Raw genomic sequence first — 12,185 nt, forward strand, 5'->3', positions numbered from 1 at the left:
TCGTGAAAAAATACTTCTTCCTCAAAAACTACGTCACTTCAGAGAGAGCCGTTTTTCACATTGTTTTATACCATCAACCTCTCCCCATTACTCGTCACCAAGAAAGGTTTTATGCTAATAATTATTTTGAGTATTTACCATTAGTGTCCACTGCCTTTAAATGGAACTGTGGAAGTAACCTTCAGAGAAGAAACAGAAAAAAGCTCTAATATTAATTAAGAGAATTGCATCCTTTTTTTTTTAAATTAATGTACATTTATACATAATAAATTAATGATGTAATTTTTTGGCATGTTATCTTTTCTCATTACTAAAACCATGCTGGCTTACAACATTTTCTAAAATGTACAGTTTCAAATAATGTGACTTCTCAGTTTGTCAAATGTTTGCAATTGTAGATGAGCTTAAGACTTATGAATATGAGACTTCTTGAGATATAGGGGTCATTACAAGAAGAGTTTTATAAGACTTCTTGAGATAAAACTCATCTAAGGACGTCATCTTGTACTGTAAACAAATTGGGAAAAAATATTCTAAGGAAAAAAAAAACATTGAGAGTGAAACGATTGACGAAAATTTATTTTATGTATTATTTTGATTTGTGACCTGTTTCTTCTAGGCAAACTATTTTTGTGGTAGAATTATTTTTCTAACCCAATGATATGAATTTATTGTTTTCTTATTTTTTGTATGCTTGTTTTTGTTTGCTGTTGTAAGATCGTAGTCCTATAAGGACTGCCTCCTTATTATTATTTGTGTTTATGTGTATAAAATGCGTGCTCTGTTATTTTTTTTTTTCTTCTTTCTATTTTTCAATTTATATTAAAAACCAGCATGCTTGAGCTTGCACAGAGAAAGCTGGCTAGCCTGCTGCTTGAACTTGCACATAGATTGCTGGCTAGCAAGCTTCAGCTCGCACAGAGAAAGCCAGTTAGCAAGCTTGAGCTTGCACACAGAAAACCAGTTAGCAAGCTTGAGCTTGCACAGAGAAAACCAGTTACATGTAGCAAGGTGGAGCCACAAAGAATGCTAGTTAGCAAGCTTGAGCTTGCACAGAGATAGCTGGCTAGCGCTCTTGAACTTGCAAAGAGATAGCTGGAGCTTGCATACAGATAGCCCATAGCGTGCTTGAGCTTGCACAGAGATAGTGGGCTAGCAAGCTTGAGCTTGCACAGAGATAGCTGGCTAGCAAGCTTGAGCTTGCACAGAGATAGCGGGCTAGCAAGCTTGAGCTTGCACAGAGATAGCTGGCTAGCAAGCTTGAGCTTGCACAGAGATAGCTGGCTAGCAAGCTTGGAGCATGCACAGAGAAAGCTGGCTAGCATGCTGGAGCTTGCACAGAGAAAGCTGGCTAGCCTGCTTGAGCTTGCACAGAGAAAGCTGGTTAGCAAGCTTGAGCTTGCACAGAGAAAGCTGGTTAGCAAGCTTGAGCTTGCACAGAGAAAGCTGGTTAGCGTGCTTGAGCTTGCACAGAGAAAGCCAGTTAGCAAGCTTGAGCTTGCACAGAGAAAGCTGGTTAGTGTGCTTGAGCTTGCACAGAGAAAGCTGGCTAGCATGCTGGAGCTTGCACAGAGAAAGCTGGCTAGCATGCTGGAGCTTGCACAGAGAAAGCTGGCTAGCCTGCTTGAGCTTGCACAGAGAAAGCTGGTTAGCATGCTGGAGCTTGCACAGAGAAAGCTGGCTAGCCTGCTTGAGCTTGCACAGAGAAAGCTGGTTAGCAAGCTTGAGCTTGCACAGAGAAAGCTGGTTTGCAAGCTTGAGCTTGCACAGAGAAAGCTGGTTAGCGTGCTTGAGCTTGCACAGAGAAAGCCAGTTAGCAAGCTTGAGCTTGCACAGAGAAAGCTGGTTAGTGTGCTTGAGCTTGCACAGAGAAAGCTGGCTAGCATGCTGGAGCTTGCACAGAGAAAGCTGGCTAGCATGCTGGAGCTTGCACAGAGAAAGCTGGCTAGCCTGCTTGAGCTTGCACAGAGAAAGCTGGTTAGCATGCTGGTGCTTGCACAGAGAAAGCTGGCTAGCCTGTTTAAGCATGCACAGAGATTGCTGACTAGCAAGCTTCAGCCTGCAGAGAGATAGCTGGCTTGCAAGCTTGAGCTTGTGCAGGGAAAGCCAGTTAGCAAGCTTGAGCTTGCACAGAAAATGCCAGTTAGCAAGCTGGAGCTTGCACAAAGAATGCTGGTTAGCAAGCTTGAGCTTGCACAGAGATAGCTGGTTAGCAAGCTTGATGTAGCACAGAGATAGCTGGCTAGCATGCTTGGGCTTGCACAGAGAAAGGTAGTTAGCTAGCTTGAGCTTGCACAGAGAAAGTTGGTTAGCAAGCTTGAGCTTGCACAGAGAAAGCTGGTTAGCGTGCTTGAGCTTGCACAGAGAAAGCTGGCTAGCATGCTGGAGCTTGCACAGAGAAAGCTGGTTAGCGTGCTTGAGCTTGCACAGAGAAAGCTGGTTAGCGTGCTTGAGCTTGCACAGAGAAAGCTGGTTAGCAAGCTTGAGCTTGCACATAGATAGCTGGCTAGCAAGCTTGAGCTTGCACATAGATAGTGGCTAGTGCATGAGTACAAATCCTTTATATTGGTGAAAATGTCTTGTGTATTCCCATTCAAGTATCAACTTAAATTGAGGCTGAAATGGGAACAACTGTCTGACCCCTTTTGATACGTGTAGAATCAGTATTAATTATTTCTTGTGTACACATGGAACAAATCGTTGGGTTAAGCCTGGTAAACATATGGTTTAGGTATAATTTATGTATAATTCAGAATTCCATAAAGCTGTGGTGTGCCTCTAATATTTGGCTTGCATGGCCTAAAACATGCATTGCATGATAAAGGGAAGGTACACGTTTGGTAATTACTCAAAACAAATATTAACTTAGAAACTGACTTGGTAACGAACATTGGAGAGCTGTTGATAGTATAAAACATTGTGGGAAACGACTCCCTCTGAAGTAGCGTAGTTTTTGAGGTAATTTTTCACTAAAATATTAAAAGACTTCTAGCTAGAAGCCTTTTTTCCTATCTGAAAGCACATAAATTCGTCCAAAAGGGTGTTTTTTCTTTCATCACTTTACCGCAATTTCGATGACCGATTGAGCCCAAATTTTCACAGGCTTGTTATTTTATGCTTATGATGGGATACACCAAGTGAGAACACTGGTCTTTGACAATTACCAAACGTGTACAGTACCTTGAATTAGACTCCTAAAATGGTGCGAGATTTATTGTGTGATATCAGGTGAATTAGGTTGGTACAATTTATTACACGATTAATATTCATGAAAACAAGTTAACTTTAATTAGTCAAGATTTGCTCTGCAATAGATATTTATCAGTGTTTTTCATGTAAAGTTATTTATGATTGAAATTATTAAATTTCTTTGAAAATTGTTTGGGGTTTAAAATGCTGTTCGAGTATCTTCAGTTTTAACGGACATTGGCATCTTCATATTATGTTATCTTTAAGGACCATTATGTGGCTTGCACCATGAGTCTCGGCAGCATTTGATGAAATCAAATAAAACTTCCATGCAGGAAGAATAATCCATATTAAAGTGGAATACAATCTTAAAAGCATATCCGACATTAATGTTTATGCATGAAAAAACGGCAGTAATAAGGGAATCAATGTGTGGTGAAGAGGTTTTCAACTAGTGGTTTAATCCCATCGAGGCCTGGTTCTTGTTAATTTTACCGAGACGAAGTCGAGGTAAATTATCAAGAACTAGGCCTCGGCGGTTTTAAACCATTAGTTGAAAACCGATTCAACACACTTTGATTCCCATTCATAAATACATTTTCGGTCAAAAACATCAACACTTTTTGGTCAAAAAGTAAAATAAATGCAAAATTTATGTTCAATGATTTCTTTCAACACAACACCCCTCCACCTATGAAATGGTAAGGCCCAGTGAAGGCACTCGGGTAAACTACTCCTTATAAGGGAATGCTGTGCGCGTATCGCGTGATGTGGCACAACTGTCTCGGCCGTTGCTCTTGACCAATAGGAATGAAGAAACTGTCTCATAAGCACAGGTGCTAACTCGCATGTCACGCCCATGTTTCAACACTTTTTACTGGTCATAAACAAAGGTTTATACACACCCACGTGACGCACTCTCCACCAATAGGAATAGCGAAACTGTCTGAGGTTTTTTATGAATTTGTTAGTATTGCTGTCAAGCGCAGACTACAAGTGTCTATTTGGCAACTTTAGCAATAGTAACCGGCGCATTAGCTTGTATCTTCATTCGCGTCTACAGTTTTCAAAAATAAAAAAAACTCAAATTTACTTCCTACTTTTTCACTTTTTCAGACATTTTCACCAAGAAACAAATTCTTGAGCATTATTGCTGATGTAAGCAAACTTTGTGATGAGTTTACAGAATATCCAATGATATTTAGTGTATTCAGAATTTTAATAAAAGTTACTTTGGTCTTTGTGCTATAACGATTGACTGTTGGGCTTAAAACATTTTAAGTCGATACCTTTTTGCTAATTTTTGTTTAATATTACAAAGAGTCGACTGTAAATGTCACAGCTTGATTGGCTGGTTGTATAATAGTTTAATTTAACCTATGCTTATTAATTCCAAAGATGCTATAACTGTAAAAAAATAATTTCAAGATACTCTGTAATTAAACAAACTTGTACTTCATAACTGAACGAATATCAGTTAATCAATAACAGTGTCTTTCTGAGTGTCTTTTTTTCTCTCAGGTGTTTCTTGTTTATTTTCTAAATTTGTTTTCGTTCTGCTGGAACCATTTCATGTAGGCTGCCATACCATGAGTTGATGAAGATGTCGGAAGTTCCAATAATGTTAAACAAATGTTTTTCATGAGGTGGCTATGTTACATGTACATGTATATAGACTGATTGGTAAATCAGTAAATGAAGATGAAGACATACATTGTATTTACAAAAATAGTTACAAAAAATTGTCTTTTGTAGTGAAATGACCACAATTGCTAAGCCATGTTGAGCCAAAGGGATCTGAATTAATTGTACAAATACATAAAAAATAGTTAATAATGGCCTGATCTTCGACCATAGCAGAAGACTCATCAGGCCTTTGACTTTTTGATCCAAAGTTAATATCTGTTGGCAAATTTAAAACTACTACCTCTGCTGTCGATTTCACAAAACTCTTCCTAACTTAAGACTAATCTTAGGACTGTATCTTAGGACTTAGGACTGCACTGTAGCATGCAGACCTTAAGATTAATCCTAAGTTAGGACGAGCTGCTCGTCCTAACTCGAGATAAGACGAGGCCTAACTCTTTGTGAAATCGACCCCCTGTGTTATTTATGGCGGAAAAACATACTCAATCAAAGGCAGTGGACACTATTGATAATTACTCAAAATAATTATAATCATAAAAATCTATCTTGATTATGAGTAGTAATGGGGAGAGGTTGATAGTATAAAACATTGTGACAAACAACTCCCTCTGAAGTGGCGTAGTTTTTGAACAAAAGAAGTAATTTTCCACAAATTTGATTTTGAGACCTAAGATTTAGAATTTGAGGTCCAGAAATCAAGCATCTGAAAGCACACAACTTCGTGTGACAAGGGTGTTTTTTCTTTCATTATTATCTCGCAACTTCGACGACCGATTGAGCTCAAATTTTTACAGTTTTTTTTTTGTATGTGTATGTTGAGATACACCAAGGGAGAAGACTGGTCTCTGACAATTACCAATGTGTCCAGGGGTGGATTTCACAAAGGTAGTCCTAACTTAGGACTAGTCCTAGGCAATGCTAAGAGATAGGACCAGTCCTAAGTTAGGTAACTCATCCTAACTTAGGACTGGTCCTATCTAGTCCTAGATGCTAAGAGATAGGACCAGTCCTAAGTTAGGTAACTCATCCTAACTTAGGACTGGTCCTATCTCTTAGCATTGCCTAGGACTAGTCCTAAGTTAGGACTACCTTTGTGAAATCCACCCTGTCTTTAACTTTTTTTATCCAAAGTTAAGATCTGCTTGCAAATTTAAAACTACTACCTTTGGTGTTATTAATGCCAGAAAAAAAAAACACTCTTATTATTAACACATCTATGTAGCTCTGTGTGGGTCCACCACAGAGCTATAATTCTTTTGCATAGCTCTATGGGGTCCAGCAGTGTGTACTCTCACTGGATCATTTTACACTCTGAATAGCATCTTGGTATCCCGATACCTTCCTGTTTTTCTTTTACAGTGGGGTGCTATCATTGGTGTTTACCTTAGATACCATGTAACCATAAACCCAAAGTGGTCATATATAGTAAAAGCCACTTAAATATAACCCTTTGATGGAACCAGTACATTATTTCATTGAGCTGATCTTTGCTCTACGATGAGCCGATTAAGCTGAACAATTTGGGGTAACAAGCTTCTGCTGAGCATAAATTAGCAGTAAACCTAAGTGTCAGATGGTGTATGACATACTTTGGTTGGTAACCGTAGAGCTTATGTTCTATGTTGGTAACCTATCTGGTAAAAAAAACAAATAATTTGTTTTCTTCCTTTTTAGTTCTTAATTGTTGTGCTTGTTAGCACACTTTGATTAACAGGGTCAAGGCCCATCTGCCTGTGGTCAATGATCAAAATGGAAGTTTGAATGTCAAATAATCATTTCTGCAGATGATTCTGCTGTTTGGCATCATTTATTTCTCAGTTGCAGCTGATTGAAATTGGCCCAGATTTGAAAAAAAGGTGAAAGGTTTACATCTTATAGTTTTCTGAAAGCTATTGACCCCCCACGAGGTCATCACCCAGGATTTCTTGTTTGTGCTATGGCAGTCATGCTGACAACATTGTGGTCATGTTCCCAGTACCCAAACATCAGTATTTCATGGACAAAAAGGAACCAGACCATTCCTTTCAGCCTCGATTTGGTTACATTACTTTGAAATGTGGAAAAACTTAATGGCCATACGAAAACAACAGTAATTTCTTTCCTTTATGACTATTGGGGAAAAATTTACTGGAGTGGGATTCGAACCATCGACCTCCGGATTAACATGCCGCGCCGGCGCCCCCTCTATAATCATTACAGTGCCCATCGCGAGAGGTAAATAACGGTCGTTGACGCGATATTTGACACATACCGAACGTCAATCCAGACTGGTTCCCATCACAGATTTAATTCCTCCTGCAAGAAATGTAGATTTTTATTTGTGGCGATTGCAATTTTTAATTTTTTATTATTAATTAGCTTCAACTTTTTTATCCGGGCTCGTTACTGCACTGCAATTTCCTCCATGCTGCAATTTGCAACGTTGTGCAACGTGCATGCTTGTGACGGTCATGTGACGGTCATGCACGAGGGTTTACCGGCCGCCAATTCAGACTCTTCAGTCCAGTCGTCTCGAAAACACATGTAAAAGAGGGCGCCCTGTTATTTATTACCCGGTGAAGTACAGCTTGCAGGCAAAAATGCAGACCAACACAAAATAAACACTACCAGTTTTTCCACAATTTGTGCTTTCAACAGCTAACTGATCCAATTCTTTATTAGCAGATGCTTCGTCTTCAAGCCCTTCGTCGTGTATTGAATCAACCCTGTGGTGGAAAAATTCAGCTTGATCACAGGTAACTATTGAATCATAAACAAATCACGGAGGAGAAGAAAAGACGCCCCAAAACCGGGTCGGGATAATCATAATGTGTTCATTTAAGATTCAATTAGGAAATTATAAAATGGATGGTAACTCCATTCCTCCCTAACCTAGTCATGCTAGTCCTACTTTTACCCCTAGAACTTTGAGGTTCGTTCGTTCCGCTATCGTCTCGATACAACATGTACAATAGCAGAACGAATCTCATAAAGTCATGGTAGTTCTACATACAATTACAATCATCCACTCACATACAAATTATCCAAATACAAGGTAATCTCCATCTCCTAACCCTACTCACATGAGATATGAGAGGGAAGACCAGACAACTTGTCCGTTCGGACAACTCGACGGGGACGACGGTTCAGACAACTTGACGGTTCGGACAACTCGACGGATGATTTATTCAACCGGCAGACAACTGGACTTAGGGTCAAGACAAGTCGGATAACATTCCGTATGGCGCCACCACTTTTTCACCAATTTTTACAAAAAAGGAGTTCCAAAGCCTCGTTGCTGCTCTCTGAAAACTTCTCTCCCCCTATCGATGATTTGTCGTTTTTTTTTTCGTGACAGAGTTTGTATTTGGTGAAGACTGTAGGCGGCAACGTTCTGGGCTGGGGCGTATAACTGCACAAGATCACTAAAATTATGCTGGGGCATCACCTTGTAAAATAATGAAAATATTTAGGCCCAGTTGAGATTAGTCTTACTCCTGTCAAGGACCAGTTTTCTCACTTGGTGTATGCATAAAATATTAAACCGATGAAAATCTTAGCTCAATTGGTCATCGAATTCGCAAGTGAATAATGAACCAAAAAACACCCTTGTTGCATTACTTTGTGTGCTTTCTGATGCACAATAAAAGGCTTCGGCTGCAAAGTCTTTGTTTTTTTGAGTGAGAAATTACCTCTTTCTCAAAAAACTACGTTACTTCAGAGGGAGCCGTTTCTCACAATGTTTTATACTATCAACAGCTCTCCATCGCTTGTTACCAAGTAAGTTTTTATGCTAACAATTATTTGGAGTGATTACCAATAGTGTCCACTGCCTTTAAGCAAATCCAGAGATTGCGCTCAATATATGTTTCTTAATTTGTGATTTTACAGAGTGCGGAATCAGTCTTTGTCTTCGTCTCGGTCAGCTTCCAAAATGGCCGCAGAGAGCAGCATCGCCAAACGGGTTGACGCCATCGTCAAGTCTGCGGAGGACAAGCGTATGTATCGAGGTCTTGAATTAAACAATGGGATGACCATCTTACTCATCAGTGATCCTACGACCGAGAAAGCAGCTGCAGCGATGGACGTCAATATAGGTAGAAATAACCCCATGAATTACTTCAGTCTTGATAAGGCCCTCTAGGGCCACTAGTGTGACTAGCGTCAAAGTCGGCCCACGACTATATATTTTATTTCTCGAGTAGATAAAGAGTACAATAATGCACATTCATAAAAGTACAATATTGTACATTCATAAATACCCCAGACAGTTTCGCTAAATTGGTGGAGAGCACACCATGTGGGGTGTTTAAATTGCTGATAATGCCATACGTGTAGCTTGAGCTGTTTAAAACCAGCTGGCTTCACGCATGTTGGCAGCGCAAGCTCATGTACGCCAATTTAATTACGCGGAAAGCAATTCAGTGCATATTTCTTGTTAGTAAGGCCTGTGCAAAACAAATTTGGTGACAAATGTCAAATTTATCAAAATAGTTTGCAGCAGGAAAACATTGCTAATGAGTCACATGTCATAATGGCAATTCAAGCGTGACAGTCAAATGACAAAGTCATCATGACATTGTTCTCAACCTTATGTTTGTTTTTATTATTACCATCTCAACAATGGGAGACTTTCAGGACGCTTGGTGGCAGCAGACCTACCAGGTAAAAGACATTGTTCTCGATAATGTGCGCAAGCTCAGAACTACGTAAACAAAGGTAATTTACCTGGTAAGTCTGCTGCCACCTAGCGCCTCAAAGTCTCCCATTCAATTTGATTCGACACGGAAAGAACTACTGTGTAGCAGGGCAAGTCAAACTTAGTTAAAACAATTTGGGCTACACGTCGTTCTTTTGTCGAATTGAATTGATCATTTTCTAACTTTTTGAGTTTGACATGGCAAAAGTGTAACATTTAGTGCAGGCCTAAGCACCATACTCAAATCACTCTTGTTTAAAACTTTCCAGGTTCAATGTCTGATCCATGGGAAATACCAGGCCTGGCACATTTCTTGGAGCACATGCTTTTCCTGGGAACAAAAAAGGTAAGCTTTGAATTTTAATTTGGTCGTTATAGTCTTTTTCAATTCTCAGGATGTGCTCCGATGCTGTTGACAGAATGTGCGTGCTGCCCATGACGCCATTGCTGTGTATGGTTTTAGCTCGTTCCCGAACTATGATAATTATTGCTATTTCAGGGGAGTTTCCACTTTTCCTGAGCATACACAGACACATCAAGTCTTTGGTTTTTTGGTACCTTCATGTAAATTTGTTAATCTTTAAATCTGAACAGTAAAAAGTTGTGTTCTCCGAATGTAATTGGTTTTAGCATGCTATCAAAGTTCGTAAAACTCTAGGAAATCTGCAGTCCCTTTACATCTTGTCTCGATGAGATGAAATACCAGACTGGAATTGTAGTTGAGGGCAGTATTCGGATTAACAATTACGGTATTGCCTATGACTGTTGATAAGGGTCATATAGCCATAGCCATACATGTAGCTGCTATATCCAATATGGCTCTTTCCACTAAGACTAGGAATCTTTTAACATTTTGTCTGCTTTCGTTTCAGTACCCCTCAGAAAATGCATACTCTCAGGTGAGTAAACAGTCAGCTAATATTTGCCATTTTATTTTGCTTTTTATTTGTTAAAGACACTGGACACTAGGCCTGGGCGAATTATTCGAATATCCTGTTAATGGCGAATAGATTTTCCTATTCGTAACCGCGAATGCCTTTTTTTTCTTAACCGGATATCCGCATAGGGCGCAAATACCTATTTATAAACCGGATAGTTCTGTAATTACAAGCAAGTAACCGGATATTCTTTAATATCCGAATATCCGCGGACGTTGGGCGACAACTGATATGAATGTTTTGTCTGAATCCTTATGAAACTTCTATTAAGACAGCATAAAACAGCACAAATTAAGTATATGACATTTCCGACGAGTTTTTTTCAAAGATTGCAAAAGTTTTCCTTCACGTAGAGTCAATCACGATCAAAAGAAAAAGCAAATCGCCATCTTTAAATTAGATCCGGTCATTTTCATGAATGAACCGAGTGACAGTTGGCCAGCGGTATCCGAATAACAAAATTTCACTGTTCGCCCAGCACTACTGGACACCATTGGTAATTGTCAAAGACCAGCCTTCGCACATGCTGTATCTCAACATATGCACAAAATAACAAACCTGTGAAAATTTGAGCTAAATCGGTCGTCAGAGTTGCAAGATAACTATGAAAGAAAAAAACACCCTTGTCACCCGAAATCAAATTTGTGGAAAATAACTTCTTTCTCGAAAACAACCTTACTTCAGAGGGAGCTATTTCTCACAATGTTTTATACTATCAACAGCTGCCCATTACTCGTTACCAAGTAAGGTTTTATGCTGATAATTATTTTGAGTAATTACCAATAGTGTCCACTGTCTTTAAATGTTTGAGAATAACTTGTTATCCCCTCTCCCAGCAGTGTTCTCCACACACGTAAATTGGGAGGGAGGGCCGTCGCTGCTAGCATGTGGGGTTTTGGTTTTTTTGTTTTTGTTTTTTAACTTGGATACGAAGGCCGTCCGATCACCAGCTTTCTATATTCCGGCGTGCGGCGGCATGCCGATCATCCCTTTGAGGTTATTGGCGCGGCGCACAAAGCAAAATGTAAAACATTATAGTTTTGATTTAATTTTTAAAATAAGGTTGTTCAGACTGAAATGGATGTTAATCAATAGGTAGCGTCGTCGGGCCCAGGGGTTAATACACTATTTTAAGAAAATGGTTTTCTAAAGCATTTGTTAATTTCACGTCCGCTGACGTCATATCAAAATGGGCGCCATTTTGATTACGTCATATTGACGGGCGCCATTTTGATTACGTCATGCCGCCCTCCTAAAAAAAAAGTCTGTGGAGAACACTGCCCAGTATACATGGCAAAATAAAGGATGACTCAACACGCATGTTTCACCATTCAAAATTCACAGAGATCTGTGTGGGCGGTATTTAAAACTAACTGTTATATTAGGCCTATAGTGCACGGCCAAAATCATGAGTAGACCTACACTTTTTGTTACAAAGGCACCAAGTGCACAACAGATGAATATTTAGTAGCTCTCCGCAGATCTTGTATCCGACAAACTCAAGTACTTTTTATTCATCATTGGCGCAGTGATTGTTAATTGGTATATATATGAATGACATTGGGATAACTGCTACATCAGTGGTTTTCAAAATATATGGGAAATTCGCGCCAGACATTAGAATGAAAATGAAAAGAAAGTACATAAAACCAATCAACATTTTATCAATGTACTTGATCACCTTGCCAATGTTCTCTGCCTTCTCGCACCTCCTCCATCCCACCTCTCCCCCT

At 39.4% G+C, this 12,185-nt stretch overlaps 2 protein-coding genes across 2 annotated transcripts in view; both read left to right on the top strand.

Annotated features, from left to right (window-relative positions):
• The first annotated feature begins 91 nt into the window (after positions 1–91).
• Positions 92–2,893, top strand: LOC117294619. The gene is made up of 2 exons (XM_033777114.1): positions 92–1,647; positions 1,714–2,893. The coding sequence occupies exons 1-2, from the start codon at positions 1,324–1,326 to the stop codon at positions 2,071–2,073; spliced, it is 684 nt and encodes a 227-aa protein (XP_033633005.1). The 5' UTR covers positions 92–1,323; the 3' UTR covers positions 2,074–2,893.
• A 4,503-nt stretch (positions 2,894–7,396) lies between these two features.
• LOC117294527 (insulin-degrading enzyme-like) overlaps positions 7,397–12,185 on the top strand; it is a 30,207-nt gene continuing 25,418 nt past the window's right edge. Inside the window, exons 1-4 of the mRNA XM_033776979.1 lie at positions 7,397–7,571; positions 8,707–8,912; positions 9,784–9,860; positions 10,387–10,413. Coding sequence (XP_033632870.1) covers positions 7,501–7,571; positions 8,707–8,912; positions 9,784–9,860; positions 10,387–10,413 — 381 coding nt within the window. The 5' untranslated portion in view covers positions 7,397–7,500. The remainder of the gene's footprint in view (positions 7,572–8,706; positions 8,913–9,783; positions 9,861–10,386; positions 10,414–12,185) is intronic.

This window comes from Asterias rubens, chromosome 9 (genome assembly GCF_902459465.1).
Source record: "Asterias rubens chromosome 9, eAstRub1.3, whole genome shotgun sequence".
Lineage (NCBI taxonomy): Eukaryota > Metazoa > Echinodermata > Asteroidea > Forcipulatida > Asteriidae > Asterias > Asterias rubens.

Excerpts from the sequence above, each read along its gene's own strand:
- LOC117294619 (XM_033777114.1), top strand. The coding sequence starts at position 1,324 with ATGCTGGAGCTTGCACAGAGAAAGCTGGCTAGCCTGCTTGAGCTTGCA. Across the intron at positions 1,648-1,713 it reads AGCTTGCACAGAGAAAGCTG|GTTAGCAAGCTTGAGCTTGC; the intron begins GTTAGCATGCTG and ends CAGAGAAAGCTG.